Source organism: Zeus faber (assembly GCF_960531495.2).
Source record: "Zeus faber genome assembly, chromosome: 3".
In the NCBI taxonomy this organism is placed as follows: domain Eukaryota; kingdom Metazoa; phylum Chordata; class Actinopteri; order Zeiformes; family Zeidae; genus Zeus; species Zeus faber.
In genome coordinates, this window is record NC_137190.1 from 26,408,155 (window position 1) to 26,423,875 (window position 15,721).

At 39.1% G+C, this 15,721-nt stretch overlaps 2 protein-coding genes across 2 annotated transcripts; both read left to right on the forward strand.

Annotated features, from left to right (window-relative positions):
• Positions 1–3,425: 3,425 nt before the first annotated feature.
• cln6a (CLN6 transmembrane ER protein a) lies at positions 3,426–12,209 on the forward strand. The gene is made up of 7 exons (XM_079997212.1): positions 3,426–3,539; positions 4,233–4,344; positions 4,536–4,634; positions 4,754–4,942; positions 5,891–5,946; positions 9,144–9,266; positions 10,481–12,209. Exons 1-7 carry the CDS (start codon positions 3,484–3,486, stop codon positions 10,749–10,751), a joined length of 906 nt encoding a protein of 301 aa, XP_079853338.1. The 5' UTR covers positions 3,426–3,483; the 3' UTR covers positions 10,752–12,209.
• Positions 12,210–12,281: 72 nt separating this feature from the next.
• calml4a (calmodulin-like 4a) lies at positions 12,282–15,616 on the forward strand (the record flags this gene model as incomplete). Its single annotated transcript, XM_079997307.1, has 5 exons — positions 12,282–12,314; positions 12,644–12,674; positions 13,515–13,655; positions 14,423–14,611; positions 15,519–15,616. The coding sequence occupies 5 exons, from the start codon at positions 12,282–12,284 to the stop codon at positions 15,614–15,616; spliced, it is 492 nt and encodes a 163-aa protein (XP_079853433.1).
• Positions 15,617–15,721: the final 105 nt, after the last annotated feature.

Consider the following 15,721-nt stretch of genomic DNA (forward strand, 5'->3'; position numbering starts at 1 on the left):
AGTAAAGCGCGCTTTGTCCGTTGAACTTTTCGTGAGCGGAGGACCCCTGGTGGTCACAGGTCGCAATTGCAGCTTACGTCACAGTCCGTCATACGTTTGCGTTTACTTACCGCTATTGTGGGGGACGCAAGCGTTGGCTTTTAATTGTACTTAAAGTATTTACAGTAAAAGTATTTGCCCTGATATAAGAGAGCCCATAACACGGCACAAAGTGCTACTGCACCTTTTTCGACTGATCAGTGCCCACACATATCATCATGCCAATTAAAGAGTTCAGGTGGGGTCATAAATTGGAGCTAAAGAATCATTGAGGAGCAACTTGATTGACCCAGTCCCGGGTTTTTCCGTTCACCATTTGCTTTGAAATGTAGTGGGGGAAAAAAGTCTCCGCAAAGTGAATTGTGAAATATACCCGTGTATAGTAACTTTCAACCACTGCAAATGCAAATCAGACACATTAAGACTAGGCAGGGTGTCATAGCAACACCAACGGCCGTTCCCTGGCTACTGTAACACGCACCAACAGGAATATGACTGCATCGTGTAACTGGTCACAATTTGTCAGAAAATTTGGGTCCGGCCCTTCGAGAAGTTTTGCTCAGCGGTGACATTCAAACACGGAATGGTGGACAGAAGCTGCAAAATACCAGCAGCTGCAGAACAAAAGGTTAAAGCAGCCAGAGGAACATATAATGGCATCGCAATAATACCTGATCAGTTTGATAGATGGACGGACAGACAGACAGACAGACAGACAGACAGACAGACAGACAGACAGATAGATAGATAGATAGATAGATAGATAGATAGATAGATAGATAGATAGATAGATAGACAGACAGACAGACAGACAGATAGATAGATAGATAGACCGACAGACAGACAGACAGATAGCTAGATAGATAGATAGACAGACAGACAGATAGATAGATAGATAGATAGATAGATAGATAGATAGATAGACAGACAGACAGACAGACAGACAGACAGACAGACAGATAGATAGATAGATAGATAGATAGATAGATAGATAGATAGATAGATAGATAGATAGATAGATAGATAGATAGATAGATAGACAGATAGATAGATAGATAGATAGATAGATAGATAGACCGACAGACAGACAGACAGATAGCTAGATAGATAGATAGACAGACAGACAGATAGATAGATAGATAGATAGATAGATAGATAGATAGATAGATAGATAGATAGATAGATAGATAGATAGATAGATAGATAGATAGATAGATAGATAGATAGATAGATAGATAGATAGATAGATAGATAGATAGATAGATAGATAGATAAATAGATAGATAGATAGATAGATAGATAGATAGACAGACAGACAGACAGATAGATAGATAGATAGATAGATAGATGAGCAGCACACACTGAAATAGGCAATAGGCAATAATAATAAATAAATAACATTAATAAAATATGCAATAAACCTAAACACTAACTGTGAATTAAAAATTAAAAAATAAATAAAAAATGAAAGTGAAACAATGTACAACACTTTGTATCAACAATTCACATTGGAAGCAATAAGACTTGTAACAGTGTTCAAGTTAAAATGGTTGATTATTCTATCGCTAAACTCACCTTGTTGCAATTGCTTGGTACACAGGCTGCATGAACTCCCATCAGGGTCTTTTTCCTGTTCTATTCTTTCTTTCTTTCTTTCTTTCTTTTTTACCTTTCCTCTTCTCTCCTTCGAGCTGCATGGTCATTAAGAAAAGAGAGAACAGGGACGCATTCCAAAAAGCACTAGAATGACATAAAAACATTAACGGTTGAGCTGAAAGGCCCAAATGTTTTGATAATTCGTCTGTTGGTGGCGCTCCAGAGCCACAGACCCCGAATGGTTTCTTTCCATTCAAATAGTATTTTAATCAGAGCCAGACCCGACAACAGAAACATCTTTGGGTGAAATCATCACATCTTTCAAACAGAAGACCTTTAAGACTGCTGGTGAAAGAACAAATGTTTGCTTTTACTTGTTTTTATATACAGCACATATATATAATATAGATAGATATATTATATTATATTATATTATATTACATCATATCATATGTTATATTATATTGTTTCATATATTCTACTATATCACATCATATCATATATATCATCATATTAAATAATATTATATCATACATTATATTATATTGTATAATATATTATATGATATCATATTATATCATATGTTATATCATATCCTATTATATCATATATTAAGATTCAAGATTCAAGAGGTTTATTTGTCGCATACATATACATACGATCATGCATACTGTATATGCAGTGAAATGTCTTTGCAACGCACCCAGAGATTATGCACAATAAATTCTAAAGTGAACACAACAGCTAACCTTATTTCTATCTAGCCAACTAATTCCATTCTATTTTATTTTATTTTATATCATTCTATTCACTAACTGCATTACGTTTTAGGAATCAGTATATTATATGAAATGATATTGTATCATATCATATCATATCATATGTTATATTATATTCTATTATATCATATATTATATCATATTATATTATATTATATTATATTATATTATATCATATTATATTATATTATATTATAATTTATTATATTATATTATATTATAATTTATTATATTATATTATATTATATTATATTATATTAGACAAACCCTGCGTAGTCAAAAACAACCTGATAAAAATAACTCAGGAAAAAAAAATCTTTGTGGGCTTTACAAAAATGAGGATTACAATTGGACCTGACAGCGATTTAATCACTGATGAAAATAATTGGGAGGACTCTAAGTGGATAAATTCTGGACTTGTCGTCTGTGTTGGGGCTCAAGCTCAATAAACTTGATGTATTTGTTTCGTCGAGTGGAAACCAGAGTCAAAGGGGGCATCGGAACCAGAACCAGCTGGGACGGTCCTGACGCTGGAGCATCATTTGGAGAGAACAAACATGGATATTTCATTCCATAATATGATTGAGTTTAGCTTTTGCAGGAAGGAAACAATAAATGAATCATCCGTCGGTTCCCGGTGTGAAGCATATTCCCCGCCGTCCGGGTTGCAGCCGTCTGGATTTTAGATGCTACGTTTGGTATGAATTCAAATAAGCATTTGCTTCTTCCGCGTGCACGAACAATTATCACAGAATGAAACGAAAAAAAAAGAGAAAAAAAAAAAAAAGAGTCGTTCCGGGGGGAACGACTCTTTTTTTTTTTTTTTTTTCTTTTCCCACTGAGTGACTCGTCAAGAACCGACTCCGAAAAAAAGAACCGAGCCGCTCACCACCCCCACGTCCAACCCGCGCCGTAGCGCAGCGACCTGATTGGCCGGACGCGGGGAGCTGGGCGGGGTCCCACGCCGCCACCCGGAAGTGACGGCCGAGCCAACGTTGTCCGCTGCGAAGACGGAGTTCGTTGACTGTGAAGTTGTCGACGGATAATAAACACGGCGCACGGCGATACCATGCAGAATGTGCGAAAACGCCAGGGTACCACTGGCCAGCCTTCCACACTACATAGGTTTGTGCATTTAAAGCAGTGTTGAAGTCATAATATGCATTTACTTGAATACGGCAGTGGAAGAACAATGCAACTTAGTTCCCCTTTCCAAAACACACACACACACACACACACACAAAAGAAGAAGTGTAGAGAAATACAATATCTATACTGTATTGCAGTTATATTCTGAAATATATTTATACACAAAGTTGATGCCCATTGCAGACGCACGGCTGTGTCAACCTCTCTACATCAGCATTAAGCGCAACTATGCTGAGAGCGTCCTGATGACATTGCGACGGTGACACAAATAAGGAAGAACCGTAAATGTCGATACGACGTGTGTGACAAATAAAAAGTCTCGAATCTTGAATCTTAGCTCTGCGTAGATGTATTTCTGTTGTGTGAGCGTTCCCAAGACCATGCTCCACAAGCTCCCCATGGAAGCCCATCATGCTGTGGAGGCTGATGGATTTCCTCAACGTGTGCGTATATGGATTCGGAGTATTTGACGTATTGCAAGCTTGGTTATCGGAATGGATGTTTTTTTTTATTGAATGACACAGGGGTTGTGTATACAGTATAATGGGATTTGCCCTACTCATAAAGAAAACAACTAAATAGGAAAGGCCAAATCCATGTACTGTTTATCGCTATGTAAGGTTAGACGTTGTCTTACCACAATGCATTTCACTGTGTTTCTGTAAACAGCAAACCTGTTGCCAAGGAGAAAGCAGCATCAAAAAATAGATTCCATTGTGACCTATGGCTCTTTCTAACGATGGAGAACTGGATCCTAGACTTTGGAAGGCCTATCATCATGGTAAGATATGATGGGATAATACAAATCTGAAAAAGAAAAAAAAGAAAAGATATATATATATATATATATATATATATATATATATATATATATCTTTTTACAAAAATGTCAAGAAAGGTCATACAAATTGCATTTTTAAAGTTCCATTACCAAGAGAGTATTCACAATTATTTGGTATCATGTTTTCTTAGATTATGCTTCCTCTCGAATGGTTCCCCCTGAACAAGCCAAGCGCCGGAGATTACTTCCACATGGCCTACAACGTAATCACGCCATTCCTCATGCTCAAGGTAGGCGTACGTCTTGAGGCGGTATATACTAAAAGACACTACTATAAAAAAAATAAAAATAACGCTAAGACAGACTAGCTGTGGTTTGTCTCCAATAAGTCATATCTCCCTGTGTTCAGCTGGTTGAGCGCAGCCCCAGGGCTCTGCCTCGCTCGGCGGTCTATCTCTGCATCATCACCTTTGTTATGGGTGCCAGCATCCACCTGGTGGGAGACTCTATCAACCACCGCCTCATCCTCAGCGGCTACCAGCTCCACTTGTCAGTCAGGGAGAACCCCATCATCAAAGACCTCAAACCTGCATCACTGGTAGGCTGCCATTTTGCATGAGCCTGTAATAGCCAGACACTTTTGATAGCAAAAGCACTGACTTCAAAGGCAAAAAAGAAAAACTAAAGTATAGGACCTGACTCCACCATGAGTCAGGTCCATGTGAATTGATGCCTAAGCAGCGAAAAAGTTACTTTTTGGAGGTTAATAAGTTGTAAATTGTATGGTAATTAGGCAGAGGTTTTCCTTTACTGTAAAGATTATAATGAAGGAATCTGACATATAACATTACAGCTCCAACAATTATAATGAAAATTATTTTGTTCAACGAAACCATTTTCAAGATTCATTTAATAAATATTCTGCCAAACGATGAGCAAAATCTACTACGTGAAAAGGCAAGCAAGAGATCAAATAAGGCGTAGCTTGCAGAGATAGTTCTGTCAGACAACTTGACGGCGCCACATGCTTCCACACCCTTATGGGACGGCGTATTTAAGGAACCTGTCCCTCCGGCACTCGCTGCTTTGCTTCCTGCACTCCCTCCACCGCTCCTGCTTTCACCTGTTGGTCTCTACTCTTCTTTCCAGTGGGAGGATTCAAGCTAATCACTCCTATATTTCTAGCTCATTGAGTTTGGCTATGTTTTCTGTGCACCTCGCGGGGAGTGATGAGAAGTAGAGCACAGACTTCAAACTCAAACGATGCTAAATAAATGTCCTGATGGGATGAAAGAAACAAGAATGAAAAACATCCCATAAGTGCATTAAGCACCATAAGTGCTTGGAGTACTGGTGCTACGTCAACCCAATACTCAATGTGAGCCATAGGTGACGCTATTGGATAAGAGAAAGCCACGTTAACCGCTTGCCAATTAGAATTTCTATATTTTCCCTCGTCCTGCTGGTGCATACCTGTTGTTTCTTCTAGTTGTAGCAGAAGTGGCTTTCCAGTACCAACATCACATGTCCATTAATCTCCTTGCAGATCGAATCCTTTGAGCTGCTCTACTTCTACGATGAGCAGCTGGGCCATCTGCTGTGGTGAGTGGTGCACAATGCCGCAAGGGGTTTACGTCGGGGCATCTGGCACATCCTTTCCATCCATGTGAGGACCCGAAATACACAAAAACATGTGTATTTTTTTTGTACGTGCCGTGTTCAAAACACGGCGGGTAATCTGGCGTGGTTTATAATTGATACTTCTCTTCCAACAAACAGCTGAAGTAACTGCAGTGAGTTGTCTCTTCAGATAGCCGTGTGTGTGTGCGGGTACGAGCGTGCGTGTGTGCGTGAGCATGTAGAGAGAATTCCATTACAACAGAGAGGGAAAAAATCTGCAACCAATTATTTGCACAGTAGATTCTGTTGTAACCATGTCCGAGTGTGAGGGAGATTTGAGCAGTGGAGGCAGTAGAGGCACACTGGGAGTGGCGCAATAACCCTGCAGCTGTTAAAAACAGAGAGGGCACGAGAGGGGTATTGCCACCCGAGTAGTTGATATTTCAAGATGTTTATTTGTCACATACATATACATACAAGCATACATATACAGTATGTAGTGAAATGACATTGCAACGCACCCGGAGATTAGGCACAATAAGTAACTAACTTGTCAAAAACGAACTGGCACAATAACTAACTAATTAACCAACTAACTAAACTAACTGATTCCTAAAACGCAATTCACTTAGTAAATAGAATAAAATAAGAGTAAAAAAAGTGTAATATACAAAATAGGAATACAAAATAAAAATAAATGGTAATGGCTATTATGGTATATACAGATATGGGCAGTAATGTGGTATGTGAATAAAGTGAGGTAATGTGTGTTGAGATACAGTAACACTGAACATAACTGCAATACAGCACAGTATGCAGTAACCCAGTGCAGTGATACATTATGCAGTACAGTATGCAACATACAGTACAGTAATGCAGTGGGGCCTATGTGATTGTCTCAGTGAGGGCCCCTGGTGAGGTCAGCATTGACAGTCCTTATGGCTTGTGGGAAGAAACTCTGTCTCCGTCTCTGTTCGCTGTCTGACTGCGGAGGCGCTTGCCCGACCGCAGCAGCTGGAACAATCCGTTGTTGGGGTGGTGAGGATTCTTCATGATGCTGCGGGATCTGCTACTACACCTCCTGGTGTATAAGTCCTGCAGGGAGAGGAGGGTAGTTCCAGTGGTACGTTTGGCTGAACACACCACCCTCTGCAGGGCCCGCCTGACCTGAGCAGTAGAGTTTTATGAATTTATTCAACTGCCTGCAGTGGTAAAGACGCTGCCTCGCCATTCTCACCAGAGTCTGTGTGTATAGTCCATGTTAAGTCCTCTGTGATGTGTGCACCCAGGTGCTTGAGTTTCTCACCCTGTCGACAGAAGTCCCATTAATCATCAACGGCGCATGCGTCCTTTAGTTGTAATCCTCTCCTAAAGTTCACAATCAGGTCCTTCGTTTTGCTGAAGTTCAGTACTAGTAGTCGATATTTGAGGTGTCCTTTCATTTTATTCCTTTTTTTTCCATCTAGTGAGAATGATAGTGATCAGTATTGGTACAAAACACTGCTCTGCTCAAATCGAAGGGAGGCAAATTGCATACAATTAAGATTAATTAGTTGGAAATGAAACATGCTGTGTATACTTCATGGGGAGCCCAAGCCAAAGACTTGCACCAATTAAAACTTTATTAACATGAAACAGTGTGAAGCTTCTCCATACTAATTTAATCAAATGCATGATTAAAGATTGCATGCCCTGTGTTGAGGTTGTGAATCAAGTTCAATTCTCTTTGCTCAAAATTGAGAACAGCTCTACACAATGCAGTTAATTGTCTTTACTGATAAGATGTTGTGAATTTTTGCAACCCAATAAAAGTTCAAGTAAAAATACAATACGCACGAATATGCAAATAAAATAAATGAAATTGCGTTAAAAGCACAATCGATTTAAACAGTGATAATGAGGACTATTTAAAGGCTAAGCCGAAAACGTGTGTTTTTAAGCCTTTAGCCGCTTGAAAACAATCACAGAACCCCCGCTCTCTGATATCCTTTGTTTTGGTTCCACATCTCCAGGCTTCTGCTGAGTGAAGAGCAGTGACTGTAATGTCGGCCGTTCCTAAGCCATTAAGAGCTTTGTATACGAGTAAGAAGACTTTAAAGTCAATTCTAAAGGATGCGGGGAGTCAAAGAAGTGTTGCTATAACCGGAGTGATGAGTCGAAGCTGCTCAATAGACACTGCCGGCAAAAAGGCCATTGTCGTGGTCCAATCGATTTCAGTCATGAGTTTACTTTTCAGCTTATGAGATAATGGTCAGTGACTCGTACAGTATATCTCCTGGGTCAGGGTTAATACTTTCATAGCCCTTCTCCTAGTTTCATAGCATATAGCAATAGTGAAATGATTCAAAACGGTTTAAAGTGGTCTCTCTCTCTCTCTCTCTCAGGGAGTGCGAGCCATCAGGCAGAGTCTACTTTAGCTGTCATGGTTGTATAACAATAGAGCCTACAAGGTTTCAGTTATAGGGTTTTCATTTTGGACAATTATCCTCGGAAAGCTTCCTAAAGCCCCGTTTCCACTGTAGGAACTTCCCCTAGGAACCAGGAGACTTTGGAGGAACTCAGTGCCTTTCCACCGCAGGGACCAGGGTCTAACTAGGAGCCAAAATGTCCCTGCTTGTGGGGGTTGTACATTTTCAAAAGTCCAGGAACTTTGGGGATTCATGTTTCTGATTGCTCGAGTACTCGCAGCATTTCATTTCAGTCACCTTTATAAAAAATCTGTAGCCACCGACTGTGTGTACGGTTTGTTTTTTTGTTCCAAAAATGTTGCGTTTGTACAAAAAATGGAAAATGACTCATTTTTTTATTGTCGAAAATCAGAAAACTAAAAAATGTCCGAGTGTATTTACTGTAGATGTATGAACACACTTTGTTTACATGTGGTTTTGCTGTAACTCCATATTCTAACACAACTCAGACTTTTTTAGTGTTGATCTGCAATTCTTTTGACTGTTTTCTTGATGCTGATTACTTCCCCAAGTCTCACTTAATAATTAATGAATAACCTTGAGATTCATCATCTTGGATCTAGTTACATTAATAGGTAAAAAAACAGAAAAAGCTTAGAGAAGTATGCCGTTATTGCTGAAAAGTTGAAAACATAGTTATCCTTTACTCTTTATTTTCCAATCATTTGTGAAAGAAAATTCTATCCAATGTTTCTTTCACTTCCATCGCAGGTATATTCCTTTCTTCCTCATTCTCTTCCTCTACTTCACCGGCTGCTTCACTCGAGCCAAAGACCAGAATAGGATTCCCGTCTCTGGTTGGCTCTTACTGGGTCCCAGTGCTGTCTATTACTGGTCAGTAACCTACATACCACCACAACACTCACTGGTTTGTAGTCACATATTTCATCCTGTTCATGGACTCTGTAGAGAACATGATATATCGAACAAAAGGTCATTACAGGAAGATCCATAAGTACCTTTAACTCCAAGCTTTGGAGTTTAAAAGCAAAGTAAAGGGAGCGAGCGCTAAATGGCTCGTCTTTAACCCTGCCACACATTCTTTTTTTTTTTTTTTTTTGATAGATTGAAGCAACTTGTGATTCATATGCAAAGAGGGTGAAATTGCTGTGTGAATGTCGCAAATTAGGGCTTTTTCTGTGAGTGGGTTTGATGTTTATTATTATTATTTTTTTAATGTGCATTTGCACACAGATTAACTGTAATACCTCACACGCCTGGCCTTATAAATTCAAGCTTAAGACTAGTTTGTCCATACACATGATGTTTATTTTTCTTTCTTTGCACTATTAGTCTTACAAACCCATTTTGGTGCAACATTGCCTGTGGTACATCTCTGGATGTGTAAAAACTCAGTAGATTTTACACCATTGAGAAAGGAAATATTCTAAATATTTATTTAACATTTTTAATTTCCAAATATTTAATTATATTTCAATATCTACATTAATATTAATTATAATATGAATTCATATAGTGAGATATATATACATACAGTATATACTGTATATAATTTATTTTTTATGATAGGTATTTGTAGCCATCTTAGTATAAGTATAGTATAGTATAGTAGTATAACGTACAAAAACATAATCCAGAATGCTTTTGATCTGACCTGATTTTTGCTGTTTTGCTGTCCAAGCCCAGCAAGGTTTCTTTGAGCTCTCGACTGGAGTGTCATAACCCTCATTTAATGTCAAGTTCTCAAAAAAACTACAAAGCTAGATGCAATGGCATACAAATACTCTTTGTTGTATGCCCAGCATGCTGACAGCACAGGTTAAAAAAACAAACAAACAAAAAAAATAACTGCAAAGCTAATTGGAGTAATAATCTGCAAAGGGAATAGAGTACAAACAAAACAATAAAATGTATTTGGAAAGCAATAACTAACATTTATAAAGGTGTGAGTAGAAAGGTGACATCAAATGAAAGCTGCTGGTTAAAGTTGCATTCCCACAGGGACACCATACAGTGGTGAGACAGCTACTTTCCCAAGTACTTACCGGGCAGTTTTTTTTCTCTTTTCGTCATTTTGCTTTTGACAGGTACTTGGTCACCGAAGGACAGATTTTAGAGCTGTTCCTCCTAACCTTCCTCGCCATGGCTGCTGTGGTGATACAGCAGCGACGCAAAGGCTTGAGCCCCGACAGCAACGGGCTGTTTCTGTTTTGGAGCTTCTCCGTTACCTCCGCCCTGGTGCTGGCGTGGGTGGCCTTTCTTTGGAACGACCCGGTTCTACGCAAAAAGTACCCAGGCCTGGTTTACGTACCAGAACCCTGGTCCTACTACACGCTACACATCAAGGACGGCCACTGAACCCCCTCCACGACAGTGTTACCTTTTAATTGGCAAATAAATGTGGTAAGATCTACATTTTTACTTGCTTGACTTAATGTATATAGAACTAATGTTTGGTTTAGGGGTTGTCATGTGGCCCCCACTGCAAAAACAGCCTATTGAGAGTGAGTCTGTTCAACGCACTCAATGTCATATTATTATTATTATTATTGTTATTATTATTATTAAAGCAATTCATCTGTTGTGGTTCTTATTTTGACAGGCTTTGAGGGGGTGGGAGTCCTGTTTGTTTTCCTCTCTGTAAATATATTATCTGGTTGTCACCTAAAGGCACAAAGACATGACAGTGGAAGCCACTGATGTCCGTCACGCGGGAATTACTGGTTTTTAGTTATGTGAAGATCTTCCACGGGCTAATCTCTTCTCGGTGACACGTCCCTTGAAGCTTCAAGTTGTTGTTGTTAAATATCTGCCTTTTTTGTTTTGCTGTCACTGTTATCATCGAAACTGTAAATGCTTATTCCTGTTTACAAGCTCTGCGATGTTTAACAATGTCTATTTGACTGGAATAAACAAGTTAAGCGGAATACTCAATTCTGATTGGTCGATAGTGGCGATCGGCAGTATGTTTTTTTCTGAATAATCGACGCGGATCCGTTAATGATGACCATTGTCACGGGCAACCACTGTGCCCGGAGTCACAACCCTCAAATCTGACCGCCAACATGCTGGATTATCTTTCTGAGCAGAAGCCAAGAAGCGGTCGCTGAGGCATACTAGTTCTTCAAATAATTTCAAATCAATATTCCGTCGTAATGTATTCTTTTTATTTTGTGAGAAGCTGTGTAATAACTGGAAAGATGTGCAGCCAGCCGGTCATTATCGCAAAATAGCCTCCTTCAGAGTGATTGGCTCCACATTATCCTTAACCTGGAAAATATAAATGGTTTTTTTTTACCTTAATTGTTAAATACCACATCAAGTGAACATCAACCACTAAGTAAGTCTGTGGCATTAACACGCTTTGTTAATACCAACAGTGACTCAACTCCAGCGCATGTACTGTAGCAGTCTCCTCTGGCTGAATTGAATTGTCTGCACAGGGGGTGCAAGCTGCAGCGTTACAAAACCATCGTAAGGTTCCACTGTTTGAATGTCAAGCGCTTGATGTGTAGTTATCAGTTTTGAATATAAAAGGTCAGGATGTAAAACAGAATATACCTTACAATATTCAACAGTTTGTCAGGTTGAATTTAACAGGTGATTTACCATATATTTAACTGCAGTATTTTGGATCTTTTTATTTTTCGTGTCAAAAGTTATTTGTTGAAGTGCTGTACTCTGTTTTTATACTTGAAATTGAAATAGTTTCTTATATATTTTGGTAAAATGGTTAAATCAGCATTGTGTGTAGTTATTCAAATCTCGATGCACTTATCGGCTGTAAACCTGTACACTGAAAGTGATTTTTTTTTTTTTTTTTATATTCATGTTTTCAATCGATTGTTTAAAGAAATTTGATAATAAAAAAATGGTTACTGAAACACGATGACTAGTTCCTTCAGTTCTGATATTACCGCTGTAAGTCTAGTAGGAAGAGGGAAGTTGGACCGACCAGTGAGGACATGATATCCGTTACCATGGCAACAGGTATTAAATTACATAGCCGCGGAGAGGTGGCGGACTTTGCCACATAGGCGGAGAGTCAGGTGAGTCACCGCTGAGCACCAACCCTCCTGTAAGGAAGACTGCTGGGAAAAATGGTGAGAGACACTTTTTCTATTTTATGGATTTTTCTTTATTTATTTTCTGTTGTTTTTCCAGTGTTAACACGACGTGACTTCAAATAGTAACTGCACACTCCCCTGACGAATAATAGTTAGATTCGATTTTTGCCTTTTCACTCACAGGCCAAATTCTTCGCACCGGCTCAAATAAATGGTAAGGCCACATTGCTGAATCTAAAATGTACATTTCCCCTTATGTTGATTGACAATAATAAGCACCGCGGTGTGGAAGTTGATTTAAAATCATGTTTTCAGCCTTGTGTGACAAAATATGCACCTACTGTATATGTTTTCACCTATATTTAATTAAAGAATGTCTCTGCCATTTCTCTTAAGATAATCACTTGTAAGACATGTCAACTGTGTTTGGAATTCATTTCATCTTCATGCGGTTTTTTCCATGGTGGCTGAAGGTCATTAAAAGGAATTTTTATAAATATCAGGCCTTCCATGAGTCATTAAATGGTCTTTTGTAAGGTTTTCACTTTCTCTGAATTGATTTATCCAATGATTTCATCTTGAAAATGAGTCAGCTTCTCCTGCATAAGTCAATATTTCTGATGGTCTAAAACCCTTCAACCGCTGAACTGCAGTACTACTTACCTTCATACTTTGTCCAGGAATCATTCTGAAATTGTATTAAACAATTTAATTAAAAGTATAACATTTAAATCTACATATAAAAAGTATTACATTTAATACTATAAAAAAAATATTTCAACTATATTCTGCATGTACCAGGCAAAGTCCTTTATAGCTGCATTTGTAATGTAGAATATGAGAAACCAATCGTGACGTGTGGAGGACATGCAAGATATGTTTCCAAACCCCTTGGTTCCCCGGTGCACGTTTCACTCATTTGGAAGTCGAAGGATGTAACATGTTACCAGAGCCCATATTCGACAATTCAGATTTTCAGATTATCATGGGAAATGTGTCTGAGGAACATTAATAAAAAAAACAAAAACTGTAATTAAAAAAATTTCACCCGCAGAATTCAAGGAATGCTTCTCCTTGTACGACAAGAAGCACAAGGGGCGAATCGGGGCCGTGGACCTCATTACGGTGATGCGTTGTCTCGGCACCAGTCCCACATTTAGCGAAATCGACCGGCATCTCCAGGTTCACAAAATCGGTATGGTCCAGCAGTGTTTTGTACATCTTCATTTCTTGGGCACAATTTATTTTCTTATTATTGGCTTTAAATGTTCCCAAACAGATCCATTCTGTTCTCCATAGGACTGCTGGGTGAATTTATTTATGATCAATTACAGCAGCATGGGTTATGTTAAGCACCAGCATTCAGCAATGAGACATCTCAGACTCAAACTCAGCCGATAGAAATATGCTGGACATTGATATTTATATAAAGTCTGATTTTCAGGCAAAATTTATTTAGGATGCGATTTCTTCTATGTGACCACAACCGACCACCGTGCAGCTGCAGTATGCAGAAGCAGTGTGCATTTACGAATAAAAAAACCTGAGGGGAAATTAGCTTTTTGTCTATCTCACCGAGATTCAAACGAGAAGGTCAATATCAAATGCATCCCTGTGTGTCCAGTGCTGAGATAGTGGGCTGCATGTTACAGTAACCGTTCAATGCATGGCCGCAGAGGGGTTGAACTAGCCTAGATTCTGTGCTCCTAGCTCCTTTCCCAAAAAACTGGAGTATCCCTTTAAGTTTTTTTTCTAAATTGTAAATTTATAATTGAAATAGAATATGAAGGTGTTTTTTTGTTTTCTTTGTTTTACGAGTGTAGCTACACTCTCAACAACTAGAATGACCTGTTTGTATTTGTCAGGCCCCTAAGTTGTTAACAGGTTGAACACCTGGGATCCCAGCAGAACACCGCTGATCGTTCTGCTTGAGATAACACAGAGCGCTGTGTACTTGTTCAGAAAAGCAGGGCGAGTTGGACTTCTCTACCTTCCTCACCATGATGCACCGCCAGATGCAGCAGGAGGACGCACAGGCGGAGATCCTGGAGGCCTTGAGGATGACGGACAAGCAGAAGAAAGGCTACATCCAGGCGTCCGAGCTGAGGGCTAAGCTCACCAAACTCGGGGAGAAACTCTCCGACAAAGAAGGTGGGTGGAATTAGTTTGTGCCCTGATGAGACGTTTGCCAACCACCCACTTTTCTTAAAGATACTCTGGAGGCAGTTTGCCACACTATAGTAATTAAATGAATTCCGTTGGATGCATTGTTCTCCACACAGCGCTATAGTAACAATTCGCCCCACACCTCCAATTTCCAACGGTAGAAACTCATATCGTATCAACAATATAATATCAACATAAGTTGAAGGAATTACTGTCAACTCTGAAAGGCTTTCCAACCTGAATAAAATTTGACAATGTACAGAAGGCTGATGAAATTATTTTTTTCTAGGTCTCATGAGATTTCACTATGCCCTTCATTTTCGGGAGCTAATCCCAAGGCTTTCCATTTCCCCAGCGTGTTAATCGATTTTTTTTCTCCTGTTAATCCTTTGATGGGTTATCATAAAATAATTATCACTCCATTTACATCTGAAACACAACACACAGCCTGAATGCCTTTCTATATATACAAAAGATTATGAGTGGAAATATTTATGCAATTGACTGGTCTATTACAAAATCAATTTGAATATGTGTACATTGCTTTGCTTGCAGTATGTTTTTTCCAACTCTTAAGACCTTCAGAATGTCAATAATGTCAATATTGGCGATTTTAGAGCTTAAAGGAGCTCTATTTTCACTGCTGATCCTGAGCAGCTGCTCCTCCAAATTTCACTTACTAACAGATCTGAATCCCATTATATCATGTGAACATCATTGTGGAATTCTCGTATTTGGCGGCGTCCCCCAATACAGTAAGCTCAGACGATCACCATCCATAGAGAAAACTGGATTCGCACGATTAGGGTTTTAAATTTTGAACCTTAGGAAAACTCCTGTTGAGTTGTTCTCCCCACGGTTCTTTGATGAAGCTGTTTCTGTGTTTTTTAAGTGGATGAGCTGTTCAAGGAGGCGAATGTCAAGTCCAATGGAACCATCAACTACGAGGAATTCACACGGATGGTGACACTGCCGCCGGTTGATTACTGAATGTCATTGGAAGACAAATGCTTTGTGGTCGGGAAACCTTTGGCCACGTTGAGAAACGGATTACATTTTTTACGAATTTGATATGTTATTGGCAAATATATGAGC